This window comes from Pleurodeles waltl, chromosome 11 (genome assembly GCF_031143425.1).
Source record: "Pleurodeles waltl isolate 20211129_DDA chromosome 11, aPleWal1.hap1.20221129, whole genome shotgun sequence".
Taxonomy (NCBI): domain Eukaryota; kingdom Metazoa; phylum Chordata; class Amphibia; order Caudata; family Salamandridae; genus Pleurodeles; species Pleurodeles waltl.
The window spans coordinates 180,392,805-180,409,316 of NC_090450.1; the positions used below are offsets into that span (position 1 = coordinate 180,392,805).

Genomic DNA, 16,512 nt, shown 5'->3' on the forward strand with positions numbered 1-16,512 from the left:
TTACTTCATTTAAATGGCCCACTGATTATTGGTGGCGATTTTAACATCATACCATAAATTCATCTTGATTGCTCACAGAAAAATAAACACCATAACAAACCAAAGAGCAGCTTGTTTATTATTACAGCTATGCAAAGATCTTGATAGTTGATCCATGGCAGTTAAAATTCCCTACCAGGCAAGAATGCACTTGTCATTCAAAATGCTTTAATTCGGCGTGGCGAACTGATTATGGTTTGGTGTCATATGCATGTGATAGAAAAGCCTTTGGTATTTTAGTCAATCCCTTTACTGATCATCAGTGTGCGTTTTGTGTATTGAATACCCCTGCTATTAGCACGGGGTGTCTGCGCTGGCTGTCAGACAAGTCAATATTAACTGAGGAGGGTTGGATGTCACATATGTGCTCAGAAAAAGAGCATTTCCTTAAACTAAACATTGGCAGCGCTTTGAATTTCGTGGTTTGGGGCGCCTGTATAGCATTTATAAGAGGGGGAAGCAATTGCACTTAAAGCTCACATGGACAGAGTGAAGAATGAGATTGCAATCCCTTTGCAGACAGCACTCGATCAAGAAGTCAACGCACTTCTTGCACTCAACAACATCAAATTTAAAGCCATGCTTGTCCTAGCTAATCAACACCTCAAAGATCACTTTATCGCTGGCACAATCGTTAATCAACTATCGTGCTTTCCGACACAATCTGAAGAAAGTCAGCATGTTGGGCAATTTTTAGCTCGAGCAACCAAATGGAAAATAAATTGTGGAACAATTACTCAATTTTCAATGAAGCCCTAAACTCAACAGTTACACAGTCCGAATTAACCTGAAAATCATTTTTTGAGCATTATACCCGATTATACTCTCCAGCGGGCTCAATACCAGAGGAGGTAATAAAAGCATTTTTGGATCTTAACACTCTCTCAGCATTAAATCGCTAGTGCCAAGCCTCTATCACAGCCCCTATTTCATTAAAGTAGTTAGAGCCGCCATCCAAGCTTTACCCAAGGCAAAAGCCCCAGGGAAGGATGGTTAGCTTGCCAAATTACACAAGATCTTTATGGCACAGCTAGAGACATTTCTGGTAACCTTATTTAACCGAATTTTAGAAGGATGTGAAATTCCACATACATTCACCGAAGCTGTCATTGTCAGTTTTTTAAAAGGATAGGCCTCCTGAACAGAGTGGCTCGTACCGCCCAATTAGTTTACTTAACACTGATTACAACCTACTCACTAAAATATGTGTGATTAGATTAGTCCCCGCTGCAATCAGAGTATAGTACCCTAAAATCGAAGTGGTTTCACATCCACCAGATTGTTATCACCTAACACTAACTTTCTGGTTCAGGCTAATGATTATTACTCACATAACACAATCTCTGCCGCAATTATAATGCTAGACACTGAGAAGGCATTTGAATTAGTTCAGTGGGTTGTACTATTTGCAATACTGAAAAGATATGGCTTTCCCCTGAAGATCGTCAAGGAGTTGCAAAATCTATACAGCAAAGCCACGACTGATATGGTAATTAAGTCACAGATGGCAGGCAGGCAGTCTTACAATTAAGCGGGGGAGGAGACAGGGTTGTCCCATGTCACCGATCCTATTTGCTATCTTTATCGAACCATTGGCCGCCTCCATGGGTCAAGAACCATCATTCGAGTCCCCCGTATCAGGACCATCTAAAGTGAAGCTATACCCGGATGATGGGATTCTTTATCTGGCCGCTACAGAACAAAATCTTCTTAATGTTTTCGCTAAACTTCCGGTGTTTGCAAATATCGGTGGTTACAGAATCAATCATAGGAAATCTGAAATGCTGCTATTTAAGAACTCCCGGCTTGTATTGCCTCTAGAAATGTGGCAACATTATTCTACAACTCGTTCAAGAAGGTATCCGGTGTCACATAATTTTGCTGAGCTCTAAAAGCTGAATTACTTCGCCACTTTAAAGCTTGTGCACGATTACTAAAGTGGCAACATCTGCCGCTTACTATGATCACAAAGATGGCTTTAATTAAAATATCTATTTTGCACTTATTCTTAATTATATTAACAAATGTGATTATTAGAGTCCTGTTCCACTTTTTTGATGAAATTGACCAAATAATGCAGCAAATTCCTATGGGAATTGGCTAGAACAAACCACCGACAATTCAACTAACTTTCGAGCAGGGAAGCTTGTCCTTGCCCAATATTAGATGGTATTTTCAAACCACCCTTCTTAATTGGCTCACTCAGTGGCCACAGATCAATATAATGATTCTCCTTGCTTTTACCTTCGTCTCATGCTCTTAGAAGCCGCTATTCCACTACCTGCATTTCTCAAAGTCCCCAAATTACCCAAGCACCGTCACTATAAGTTGCCATACATGATCGAGTTCTGATTTAAGCAACTCAGGGATCAGATATCGTTCCCAGTTTATCATCCTCAGATGCACATTAGAGGATGTTTCGAACTCGGATTAATCATGGGTACCGCAGCATTAGTACAATGGAAAAAGGCTGGGATACTTATATTTTGCAATTTCACTCCAGTAGGTGGAATTAAAACCTGGGAGCTCGTAATGAGCAGTAACCCGGCTACCGCAGCCATCCTTAGATTTTTGTTTCTGCAAATTACTCATTTTCTGCAGCATAACCCGCTCGAGAATAATTCCTTTTTGGAACGAGTCTGCAAAGCTTACACTAAGCAAGATGACCGGAGTCGGAAACTGGTATCGTTTGCTTCAACTACAGAGGCTACCGTCGCCAAAACTAAAACTCTGACCTGTTGGACAAAAAGTCTATGCTCTTGGCGTAGCCCTGATATAATGGCTTATTAAGTGATACGAGGCGCCAATTTTAAGTGCAAAGCTTTTTTTTTCTTTATAAACCTCAGGTTTAAAATACCCCGTTTCGTCTCTAAAAAATGTGTCCCGCCACGTCTGCACAGTGCTTTAGATGTAGGCATACTCCGGAGGATAGGGTACGCATAGGCTTCATCTGTCCCACACTGTATACTTTCTGGTACCAGATATTTATGGATGTTATAAAAAAATGCAGATACGGTGATTCCAGGATCGAGTGCAGCACTATGTGATGTGTGTCCTCCATCTAGCAAGGCCTCTGTCAGACAGAATCAATTCTTATACATTGCCTCTGTGTTTGCTCGGTCATTGATTTTGCAGAAATGTAAGTTTTCTGAGTCTACCACTTTCGAATCCTTGGTGACTAAGATTCTGAGGATTGAATGCAGAGACAAATTAAATGCTCAAAGGCTCTGTCTTTTTAAAAATATTAGGAATATTTAGAGTATTTGGGGTAAGTGTATGGTAGAATAAGAAATGCAAATATAGTTTATACTTGATTTGAGGTAATGAATACTAGTAAAAGTGAATTTATGTTTCAAAATTTCACGACTTATCTATATTCTATGCTTTTTACCTACTAAATGCTGAACAAAAATAAAATACAAATAAAATGTAAAAACCTATATATATATATATATATATACACATATATATATATATATACATATATATAAAAATCAACACAAATGGACTAGGCACCAATATTGATAATCTTCTTGTTGTGATAGAGATTTATGTGCTTTGCTTTTGCCTTTGGCTGGACAATTAAATAATGACCGGAACTGCCCTATTGTACTCGGAGATTGCCTTTCTTTTTTCCATTTTTGATTTATTAAAACATGCTGTATGAAATATGGAGATACAAACAAGAGAATGCTAGTCACATAAAGATGTAATATCAAACATTACCACCTTTTTCAATTTACGTCTTCATCTGCACTTTGAAAAATTAATAATTAACAAAAGTTATGTTACCCTAACTGTAAAACATCTTAAACCCAGGAACATGTTGTCAGTCCACACTTGTCTAGAAGTGAATACCCAGAAACACTCTCATCCACGAATAATAATTTTTCTCATACATTAATTTAAATGTTATGTATGCTCCTTCAAATGTACATATTTGATGGGACATGATTAGTTTATTTAGCTACATAGCTGTGTGTTTAAAAATGGAGCGTCTTTCAAGAGCCGCACTATCATGGATGTTTTAAAACTGGACAGGCATCCTTTTAATAAAATAAAAATCGAAAGATTTTGCACTGGACATTAAAAAGTAAAAGTTTTCATCACAGCCTAAGTCTGAACATTATTTTTGTATGTAGTACAGACAAGAAAGTAAGAGAAATTAGGAGGGGCGCTTAGTCCTGGTGAAAGATCTGCTGAGGTGCCAGATTGACGAAGACCCTAATCCTAGCCTTCCCAGCAAAGTACTGTTCACAGTTTTGAAAGATTGCTACCTAGCTGGTTGGCATTTTTTTCTGATAAAAGTACTCCCACCGTTGTAGCAGAAGCATGTACAGAGTGGGCCACCAGCATTTTTTCCATTTTGGAAACAAACCTGGGGCTTCAAAGTGGGGCTTCCTTTCCAAACTAAAAATGTAAAAAAAAACAATATCCTTAAAGTGCAGGGACTTTTCTCCCTGTGTATAGGATCCAGTTGGGTGTGCCCTGCACAGATTTGCCATGCTTCGCCTGGTGGATTTCAGAGGGGAAAGTCTGTATCTGAAGGACCCTTAAATTGGGGAGACATCTCAATGCAACAGATGTGGTGAACATATGACGGATTGTCTGCTACCATATATTGTGTACCAGCAAAGCCTACAAAGGCTCTACTAGCATGCAATCAGTGTTTCCCCCATCTCTACATGGGGTGGGTAAGCTCAATGTTGGGGGGTTAGCAACCCTGCTGTTTTACATTGAGGGTTCCACTTCCACAAACTCTAAATGAACCCCTAAATCTCTTGTAGCTCCTCCTGATAAAGACTGCAAATGTAATAGAAGTTTGGAAGAAAGCTGTGTAGTGTGTATCTTTTTTAGCTATAATGTATGACTTATACTAGTGTAATGTAGCTGTGTATCAAGTTACAAGAGGAAAATAAATATTAACATGCTATTTTGTATGTTCTTGAAAATGCTTTATAAAACTTACATATTGTTTTGGCCCCTGGACCGTAAGTGTACCTTGTGTTGTACATGCTGGAAAGTTGTGCAACAGCAGCTTTGGAAATGGCGCTCTGAAATGAGAAAAAAAACAGTATATGTATTTGCAACTTGTACCACAATTGTGGTAGCAGTTTGTTTTTATTTAGTTCCCTTACAATAAACTTGACAACTTTTTATCCTTCACTCCAGACACCCACTGTAAATTATTCTCATTCATGGTGATAGTTTATACAAAAAGTCTAGGGCCACAAATAATTTCCTGTACATTATTCCCCATGCATGGTGACATTATTCAAATTCTCAGAGTTTGTTAAAGGGATACAGAAAGTGTGGTCCATACCAGGTTCAAGCACATAATTTGATGATGAGGCCTGTGGCTCTATACAAATAAACATAGGACCTGATTTACAGTTTGGTGGAGGGGGGTTCTCCATCACAAACGTGATGGATAGCCCATCCACCTTATTAAGATACCATTAAAGCCTTTGGAAATCGTAATAGGACAGATGGGATATCCATCACATTTGTCACAAAGTAACCTGTCTGCCAAACTCTAAATCAGGCTGTAATTTGAGACAGATTTGCAATTTTGAATAACACAGCATGGGGAAAAAGTATCACAGAACAATATTTACTAAAATGTCCTGTTATTTTCATTAACAACACTGGTGCAAAGACGGGGCTGCCTAGCGAAATGCAAACCCTTTCCACCATGGTTCAAAGGTCTAGCATTGGTTCTGTAATGGAAACATACCCTCCCAGGTCAAATTCTATGTCTAGACAAATTCTATTTCATTCCACACATTGAAAGTGTGCTGTGCAGTGCAGCAAAAATCAGTGTGTAATCTTTCAATAAACTGAAACATTTCTCCAACTATGCACCTGCTTCAAGGAGGTGGTATGTGTTGATGCACATCCCTGTCTGACTACATTAGTAGATCAGGTTTTGCTTAAAAAACGATGAGTTTTTCCGCTGATCTGCTCAAGCAGAAGTCATGTAACACCCCCTTGATGCAAAGTGGCACAAAGCAACACAAAGCACAAATTATGCTAATAAAAAGACACATTCCCTGTGCAGAAAACCTTCGCAATAGACTTTGTGCCACTTTGCTTCACTCAGTGTAGCGTTTCTCCAACACAAAGTCTTGATAAAATTGTCCCACAGTCTCTGCCATAGTTTTGGTCTCATTGGTGTCCCAAATTGTTGACTAGTAAGAGCTTTGAAATTTCACCATTTTAAATAGTGTTAAACAGTTTCTTGTAGTGGACACGTTAAAGACATGCACTGCCTTTGATTGGAAATGCAGTATTTGTTCAACTATCTAAAGTGACTAATAGAACGTAACACAATAACGTACACAAAACATTATGATAATACAATTAAAACAGAACACAGGACAATCAGGCTTTAGTTTGCTACAAAATAGGTGCCAGGGCCCTTGTCAAGATGCCACTGCACCTTGCACCACCCATTGCCCCTGCCAGTGCTACCAATGACAGTACCAATGCAACTACTGATGCTCACACTCCTACAACTTTGATAATTCAAACTATTCCAGCCCCCCAAAACTATAAGAATGGTTTGTGCAGCCGCAATTAGTCATTTTTAATAAATATTGAATTAATAAAAAGCTGTTATTGTGCTCATTTCTAGAATTATACAAACATCATCACCGTGTGGCAGACTGTCCGAAGTGCCGGTTTTGACAATAAAGTGCTGCTGCAGAGCACCGGAAACCACTGGCTCAAATTAAACACTGAGCACAATAAAACAGTCAAACAAAAAGCACCAAAAAAAACGACATTACGACACATTTGACTACAGTGATTCAACAGAATAGAACAACAGCAAAAAAAAACAACAAAAAAAACAGAGCACAGTGCCTGTGCAAAAAAAAGCCCTACATAAAAAATTTGCACAAACATTCTTCTAACACATTACCATCTCAAGAAATCTTCTTTCATAATACGGCGGTGCAAAAACCTTTCACCAAGCACTGCCTCAAGGTGACACCAAGGACATCGAATAACATTAGTCAAGATGTGATGTCTTCCGGGTCCCGTTGCTTACTTTATTTGAAATGACACAATGCCTTAAATTACCACCTTCAGTGGTTACTTTATGTGATTGGCCGTTTCCACTATCACCAAACGTATTACTTTTTAAAGCAGGATTCTGTTTACAAATGCCATGTTTACATCGATGCACTAATCTTCAAAACACAGTCGACCTGATTGATAGCGATTGGCGACAATAAGCTACACATAATAAACACAGTGAGCAGGCAGCAAAACAGGAGCTCAGTTTACACCCAGAGCAATAAAGAACGTACTCCACTATCATCAAGCCGTGGTTTATGGCCCGCAAACAAAACACATTTTTTACACAATACACATCCTCTAGAGAATATCTGTACATGAAAACGAAGTACCCAAAGCGGACCACAGCTGTTCACTGCAGCCTACACATGTCCAAATAGCGAAGGCCATCATAAAGCTATTGTAGCACAGAACACACGTTGTTTTATACACATGAAACATCGAATGCGATAAAATCATCTTCCTTTACAGTAAATCACGTGGATTGAAGGACAACACATATAGCAAGCAAAATCAATAGGTCAGGCATCTGCTGCCAGCCTTTTGCCTTCGTCTGTGCTAATTTTGTCCTGTTTTTTGAAAAACATTATTTTTGGGTAAGCTGCAAGACTCACTCTAATATATAAAATGGCTAAAAGCCAAAATATGTTTCAGTCTCAAAAAGTACACAGTGCCATAGGAGGCCCTTAAAATGAACAGATGAAAGGAACTACTTTGTGTGTGGATGTCTTCCTTGTGAAAGAAGAGAATAAAGGTAGCCTTGGCTTGGCTGCACTGGAAAGACTAGTCTCCCTATGGTGGATGCATATATGGTTGACATTTTACTCACACAAACCATAGAAATTCACCAGTTATAGGTAGATTTATGTTACAAAACTCTAACTTGTGGCCTAACGTTACTTAATGCAAAAAGAACAAGTGATGGACGGAATGTTGAATATAAAACATTCACCCCCAGTACGGAGATCTGGGCCTAAATCCATCGTTTTTTTGCTACACATGCCATTCCAGTTTGGACCCAGCCATATGCAAACCAGCCTTTGCCCTGCTACCCATGGGAACAGCCCACCCTGAACTGCCAAGCCAGGTCCTTCCTGGACTGGAAACAAGCATCCCGGGACCAATTTCAGGGTATCACTCTTCGTCAGCCAGACTAGCTTGACTCCAGTGGCAAGCGAAGTAAGGGACCCACTTCTTGGCATACCCTTCCCACTTAGGGCAACAAATACAAAAAGAACAAGTGGTGGATGGAATGCTGAACAATGTCAAACATTCACCCCCACTAGAGCGTTCTGGGTCTAAATCCATTGTTTTTTTGCTACCCGTGCCATTCCAGTTTGGACCCAGCCATGTGCAAATCAGTCTTGACCCTGCTCCCCACTCACGCCCTTGCTGGGCACAGTTTTCTTATCAATAATGTTATTGCAAACATTGCAGTGATATCAAAAATGCCATACAAGAGTTCATCAGTGACATAATATGTGGAGTAATTAGCTTTTCACGGCAAAGGCACGAGTTATAGTTACCTGGTGGCGCAAGTAATAGTTACTTGAAAGAACTCTGTAACTGCTGAATTTGTATGGTTGTCTATGAGCAAATTCAGAACCTAACTATAACATCCCTGTAACCTTTATTTTTTTCAGTGAATTTTAATTTTTTTAACGTAAAGTAATTTTAATTACTATATGTTTTTCCAACCCCCGCCAGGCAGCCAAGCCTTGCAGCCAAGCCCTTATAACCACCCAACCCTGTACCATGCATGGCCTTTGGCAGCACAGGTTGGCCGCAGGGCCTGACTCTGTCAGTGGATGAGCGGGTGGGTGCGTGAGTTTCTGAGTGGGTCTGAAGGTGGGTGTGTGAGTTTATGAGTGGATCTGAGTGGGTGCACAAGTGTCTGAGTGGGTGTGTGAATGGACAACTGAGCCTCTGAGTGCATTTATGAGTAAATTAATTAGTGTATAAATTAGTCTGTTTTTCCTTTCAGATTTTTCCATAATTGCAAATATTTTGCGAACAATTCATGGAAGTTCCCCAAAAATTGTGAAGTTTTGTGATTATAGCGCACTGTGACACACAATTATATTAAACCCATAATTTGCCCTTAAAACACACTTATGTCACACCCCTGTGGTCAGGGTACCTTCACCCTGACCCCTTAAGCCACTTTGCATTTGAATTTTCACCCCCGGGGACCATGTCTTGTGAAATAAAATGGCGGGCACAACTGTCTAGTAAGGTTGCGGTCAGCCAATTGCAATGCTTCTTTTTGCAAGCGTATTTGCAAAAATTCACGAATTTCCTGAAATATTCACCGCCAGAGATATACACATTTATTTGCACTTCAATATCTCCTAAACTACTGAACAGATTTACACCAAATAACAAAAAGCACAATCTGCATACCCGCAGCAAGCTTTCTGCCAAATTTGGTGTAATTCCGTCCAGTGGTTCGGGATGCAGACTTGTTGACAGGTCCTATGGGAATTAGCATGGGAAACACAACTTTTTTGAGCCCCCTTTTTCTTGGACCCAGCTTGACGGATCATACCGCATCTTCCGGTGAACAACAAGAATCAATTGGTCACTTGTTTAAAATAAATTCATGAAAATTTGTTAAATGGTACAAAAGATGTAGGCAAGTAAAAAAACGCTTTTTTGGGGACCGCCAGTAAGTTTTATATCTATCTAGCTATCTATATATATATATATATATATATATATATATATATATATATATATATATATCCCTCCAATGATTAGACATTCATGATAACATCTGCTGTGATACAGACTTGAGTGCGAATATTGGCAAGGTCGACTCAGCCAAGGTGAATTTCCTGTTGAGGGATAAATGTTGACATCACCAAATTGAGCAACAGTAAGAGCTGTTATTTACAATAACTAACTATTGGCACAAGTGTGGTGCGATGACAAGATAAAACAAGCTGTACTTAGTCTGCCCAGAAGAAGACCTCCTGAGTTGAAAATCACAAAGGACATAGGCAGATTCATATGCAAGAACATTTTCCATCACATTTTTTGGCAGTTGATGTGATCTCTTTCTGGTGTGGGAGCAGTATTTTAAATCCACTTGTTCCTTATTGATCATTCCTTAAGACACCATGTAACTTGTTTCCAGCACTGTCGAGCATTATCAAATGTGTACTGGAGTGATTTGTTGTGATATCATGATATGACTAAGGGACTTGCTATGACGTAGAAAGAGTATTCTTTTACATACATTGAGACCTGGCATTTGAGCAACAAGGAATCACCTTTGTTATCTGGTACACAGTAATGGCTGTGCATTTACTCCGTTGCCTTCTATGTTGTGAACCAGGCAGGGCACTTTTCTCCTTTGATCTAAATACTTCACGCTGGAGGCATCTCCAATGTGGTGAAGGTAAGATAGACATTCATTCCTTTTAATTAATGGCTTACTTTCAGTTGATTCATTTTTTTGGTTTGTCATTAGTCATGGTTATTGTAGTCAATGTGTTTTTTCAATATTAATAGAGTATTTAGAAAATGTAACTGGTATGTCATTGTAGTGTGTTGTGGAATTATATAGTGCTTATCCCTATAAGAGGTCCACAAAGTTCTTCGAATTCATCTTGTTCATGGCACTGTTTCAAAGGGCATTGTTAATTGGGTGTTGAATTTAGTTTGCTTATATTGAAAGTCATGGATGGGTTTGATGAGTCTAAAAGACGTGCTTGAAACAAGGTGCAGCAAGTGTTGCTGTATGTAAGCATATTTTCAGAGAGCAAAAGCATTTAGGAATACGTACGGTCTTGATGGTGCCCAGTACCCTACGCAGAGGATGCCATATGGTTCCTGGCAAGTTGATAGGTGAAGGTTATGAGAAAGTCTCTCCTGTAATGTGGTGCACACCCAGAAGCAACAGAGATTTGACCCCGAAGGCACTGTTAAACACCCAACGTGTATATCATGCAGCATCCACTTCCAAGGAAGGAAAAACACAGTAGATAGTGTTAATGAACCAGGACATGTAATATTACAGTAAATAGGTTTAAGTGTGTGTCTTGGACCTGTGTTCATCAAATGTCTGTTCTGTCTGGAACTCCTTTTGAGGAAATTCAGACTAGCTCTTCGGCTTCACAGTTGCTTCCACTGTCTAACGCTAGTCTCCCTGAATTCAATCCTATGGTTCCTCCATTCCCACCCACACCATTGCAGTGACATCACCTTCAGTATGTTGTCCTAGTGTAATTGTAAGTTCGATGCCCAGCTGAGCTCTAATGACTAAGAACTATGTGGTGTACCTGCACAATGGTGAATGCATGTTAACTGTTGGCTTCCTCTTTTCCGATGCGATGTTTAGAAGTTCTCCTTAGTAAGACTTGCTGGATATAGGGTCGTTCTCTTTAAGAAGAGTTGGCGGGGTACCAAATTCATCTACATGGTGCTTATCTAGGCGAAAGTGTTTAGAGCTGTGCTGTGTGCACTAAAACCAATAGGATCTATCACAGAAGTGAGAGTAGATAAGAATTGGTGTGCTGCAATCAAATTTGGAGATGTAACAACATTTTATTGCTTAGGGTTTATACCTGGGTGTGCAAGATGTGGGCTCAAAATGCACACATTTTCATTTTTCCAGAAACCAAAGTTGCTAAGCTGCGGTGCGGAACAGTTAATGGCCATGGCGACTAAGCGCTAGCTGCCTTGTGCCATGCTAAAACCTTTGCACTATAATGCAAAAGTGTGTACGTAGTACCAGCATGGATTTCTGCACTGGAAAGGTAGCCATATAGTAAACAACACTGCTTCGATTAACTCTAAAACTTTTCCCACTTTGTGTGCTGTAAAGTGCAGCACACATGCAAATTGAGAAAAGTTTATATAAAATAAAACGTTTGTCCCACATTTCCCATGTTGCAGTACAACCGAAAAGTGTACAGTGGTTCCTACTCGATTGCCGCTCTCTTTTTGTTATGGACCGAAAGGGAAAGAGATTGTTGTGGCAAATCTGGCGTATTTTTAAAGAAAACTTTCAATTAAGATGACGTGCAGCTATGCGGAAGATTGGATTCATTTATTGTAGGTTCCTTTTAAAAATAGATAATTTCTTCGAAACCAAGACTGCATCCATGATCAGAATATATACTCAAGAAATCATTAAATTAGATTTCCGGGAATCCTTTAGTTAAGTGCCACATCTGGTCCTGGGGTGGGTTCTGGTCCCCTTGCCAGGAAATGCTGTCATGCTACATAAATATTAAAGTTGAAGACAGAGTTGTGACAGTGCTCGATCACCCTTTAATAAATGTTGAATGTTTCACTAGTCCTATGTAGTAAAACGCATTACAAATTCAAAAGATGTGAGTCTGTCATTCCTTGGAAGACCCATTTATTCATGGAACGTTCTCAATGACAAATGCCACCCATATATCTTCTGTATGGAAAAAAAACCTCACACACAAGGTTTTATTTTAATATTCTCTATACCATGTGTGCATGGCAGGGGTTCTATTTGTATTGACATAAAACAGTTACATTGAAATATGCATTCATTATGATAGAAGTACGAACTTTATTGCCTTCTAACATTTTGGCGGTCATTAAGATCTTGCTGCTGGTGGTAAACTCATGCAAACGCAATTTGCATCATTCTGCGATTACCGATAGGAGAGGGCCACAAATTACGGTGTTTAGGGCCAGATGTAGGTAAGTATGGTTTTGCGAGTTGCAATTTGCGAGTCATAGAGACTCGCAAATTGCAACTCGCAAAACCACATGCAGAAAGGTGTCTCAGACACCTTCTGCGAGTCGGTATGGGGTCGCAATGACCCACCTCATTAATATTAATGAGGTGGGTCGCAAATTGCGGCCCCATACCGACTATGGGCACTCGGAAACATGGAGGCCTGCTGTCGTCAGCAGACCTCCATGTTTGCGACTGCTTTTCAATAAAGCAGGTTTTTTTTTTCAAAGTGCAACCCGTTTTCCTTAAAGGAAAACGAGCTGCACTTTGAAAAATAAACCGAAACCTTTTGTTTCGGTATTTTTCAGGGCAGGTAGTGGTCCATTGGACCACTGCCTGCTCTGAAAAATTATTTTTGTGATCATTCACAAAGGGGAAGGGGTCCCATGGGGACCCCTTCCCGTTTGCGAATGAGTTACCATCCACTTCAAGTGGATGGTAACTGCGAGTTGATTTGTGACCGCTTTTGCGGTCACAAATCAACTTACATCGCGGTGCGAGTTGCAAATAGGAAGGGAACACCCCTTCCTATTTGCAAGTCGGAAACACATTTTGCGAGTCGGTTCCGACTCGCAAAATGTGTTTCTGCATCGCGCACAGGCATTAGCGCCTCGCAAACGGCGTTTTTCGCCGTTTGCGAGGCGCTAATGCCTTGCTACATCTGGCCCTTAGTGCGGTAATCCACATGTTCATACCTGAAGGTAATTACTCATATAAATCAGTTAGACTGTGGTAATTATAGATGGGAAACAACTGCAAATACTATTTGCGCACATTAGTCCCCAATTGCTTGCATAGGCAATATTTGGGTGCATAGTATATTCAACACATGGCCAAACCCTGTTTAGCATAGCTGTTCTAGAAGGGATATGCTATACCATACAAAAATCACAGAAACATCATTGAGGATAAGTTATGGTTTCTTCTACTCGTAAAATCCTACTTTATTGTAATTGTATTCATAAAAGCATTTACTACCCCTAATGAGGCGTTAAATCGCTACTCTAGAACAAAAAAGGACTAGTGGTGGATTTCTATAGGGAAACATGAGTTAATTTAAGTGGAGTCTTTCAGTGGGATTGATTAGGATAATGGAGGGATAGAAGAGGAAAGTGTCTAGAACATGTTATTTGGAGACCATTGAAGTAAGATGAGGTTTGAGATTAGTAAAAGGAGAGATGGAGGAGGGAAGAGTCTTTAGAAACGGATTAGGAAGATCATACTACTCAAACAAGGTTTGGGATAAGTCATAGGAGGTATACATGAGGGAAAGAAATGGTGGTTTGGGGATCATAGTAGTAAAATGAGGTTTGGGGTGATCCAAGGAGGAATAGAGAAGGGATGAGTCTACAAAGGGTTATTTTCGAGATAACAGTAGAAGAATGAGGTTTGTGATGAGTCAGAGACTGGAGGCAGATAATATATTGAGAGAGCTACAGGGTGAGACAAAGAGTAGAGCATTGGAGAGACTCAATGTTTTTTTCTTCTACTGTAGGAGTGAAGCAATAGATATATAGATACATACGTACATAGAGAGGGTATACATGTATAAGGAAGACAATTTATCAAGATTTTAAGTAGTATTTTATAAATTCAGACTTTCAACTGTTGCTGTACTTTAAGCTAATTTAATTGTGAATTTTCTAAGTAATATTTTTGATTTTTTTTACATTTTATATTTTCCTCAATATTTCAATAGTGAAGCACTTGTAGATAATATAGGGCCAGATGCTGGAAACGATTTGCGAGTCGCAAACGGCAAAAATTGCCGTTTGCGACTCGCAAATCGCATTTTCCTATGCAGAAATGCATATTGCGAGTCGGGACCGACTTGCAATATGCATTTCAGAATCGCAAATAGGAAGGGGTGTTCCCTTCCTATTTGTGATTCGGAGTGGTATGCAATACCATTTGCGACCGCATATGTGGTCGCAAATGGTGTCGCAGTTACCATCCACTTCAAGTGGATGGTAACCCACTCGCAAATTGGAAGGGGTCCCCATGGGACCCCATCCACTTTGTGAATTGACCCAAAACTATTTTTTCAGGGCAGGTAGTGGTCCAAGGGACCACAGCCTGCCGTGAAAAAATACGAAACTAAAGGTTTCGTTTTTTTTTTTAAGTGCAGCTCGTTTTCCTTTAAGGAAAACGGGCTACACTTAATTAAAAAAAACTGCTTTATTTAAAAGCAGTCACGAACATGGAGGTCTGCTGACTACAGCAGGCCTCCATGTTTGCGAGTGCCCATAGTCGCTATGGGGCCGCAATTTGCGACCCACCTCATTAATATTAATGAGGTGGGTCTCTGCGACCCCATACCGACTCGCAGACGGTGTCTGAGACACCGTTCTGCATTGGAAATTGCGACTTGCAATTTGCGAGTCGCTCCGACTCGCAAATTGCAAGTCGCAATTTCCAAGTTTGCTACATCTGGCCCATAGTTATGATACTATTTACATATTGTGATAGATAAATAAAACGGAGACCCATAAGCATCTATTCAAATAACTTATATTAAATTATGCAGTGATCTATATAAATATACATGTTGAGCATTGAATAATATATATGTATGTGTGTGTGTGTGTGTGTGTATACATATACTCACACACACACACACTATATATATATACATTTGTTAAGCAGTCCTAAATAGTATCTATCTATTTTAAAAATGTCTATGCTTTCAATAAGTCAGCAATTCCCTTAAAAAACACAGATTAACCTAATTGTGATTATGAAAAAAACTAGCAAACTATTCAGTTGGCCACTCATGATAACCTAAACATACCATAGTTTGTATCCCTGACATAAAAACCATGACTAGTACACAAAATGCACTGAATATGACCTGATAATATTTATACCGATAAATAGAAGACAATGACAACCTAGCATTATAAAATAGGAACACATAGCCAAAGAAAGGATCCATAATGTCAATTGTAATGTGATATGTAGCGTCTTCAGTAATGCCTCTCATGGCATTTGTGAGGTCATGTCAAATGTTGTGTCAGGTCATGAGGAATGCATGGGGGGTGCAGTTATGGTTTTATGGCTTGGATGTGAGTTGTTTCTGTCAGTTAGTCATAACATGCCAATTTCCGGGTATTTGTATGAATTTATTTCGTAACAAAGTCACTGTACTTTTAAATACATATAAACCTCAAAATATAAGTTGCTCTTTGAAATATTTGTCAATTCATAAGAAAAGTGAAATTCCCAAGTTGACCTTGAGATTACTAAGGTACCTGATCCACTGATGTTCATAGAGACAGCAGCGGATGTTTTTACCAACTGTTAGAGAACATCAGCTAAGCACATTTCTTCTTCATAATGAATGAGCAAGTCACAGCAGAAGCCACCATTGCCGCTGGAGAGTTCTAAGAATTAGGGTTGTTTTGAATAAAACATAGAAAACAATGACAAGTCTAAAAAATGCATACTGCACTCACCAGTTCAGCATTGTCGCTTGTAAGACTGTAAGTGTAGGAGTAAGGGAACAGCAGCAGTTGGCTGTACGAATGAACAGTAATGTATCCCCGGATGGTTGAGCGATGGCTACGAATGAAGTCAGCTAAAGCCTTTGTCTCCTTTTCTGATTCAGGTGCTGGACCACAGTATGTATCATCACATGGATTTTTAGAAGCACCAACAGCTGTAAA

General features: G+C 39.6%; 1 protein-coding gene across 1 annotated transcript in view; it reads right to left on the reverse strand.

Annotated features, from left to right (window-relative positions):
* The window catches only part of LOC138265570 (carboxypeptidase B-like), a 62,308-nt gene that overhangs the window by 6,378 nt on the left and 39,418 nt on the right, over positions 1-16,512 (reverse strand). The window contains exons 9-10 of the mRNA XM_069213394.1: positions 16,303-16,505; positions 5,009-5,093 (exon numbers count right to left, since the gene is read on the reverse strand). Of these exons, the coding sequence (XP_069069495.1) occupies positions 5,009-5,093; positions 16,303-16,505 (288 nt within the window). The remainder of the gene's footprint in view (positions 1-5,008; positions 5,094-16,302; positions 16,506-16,512) is intronic.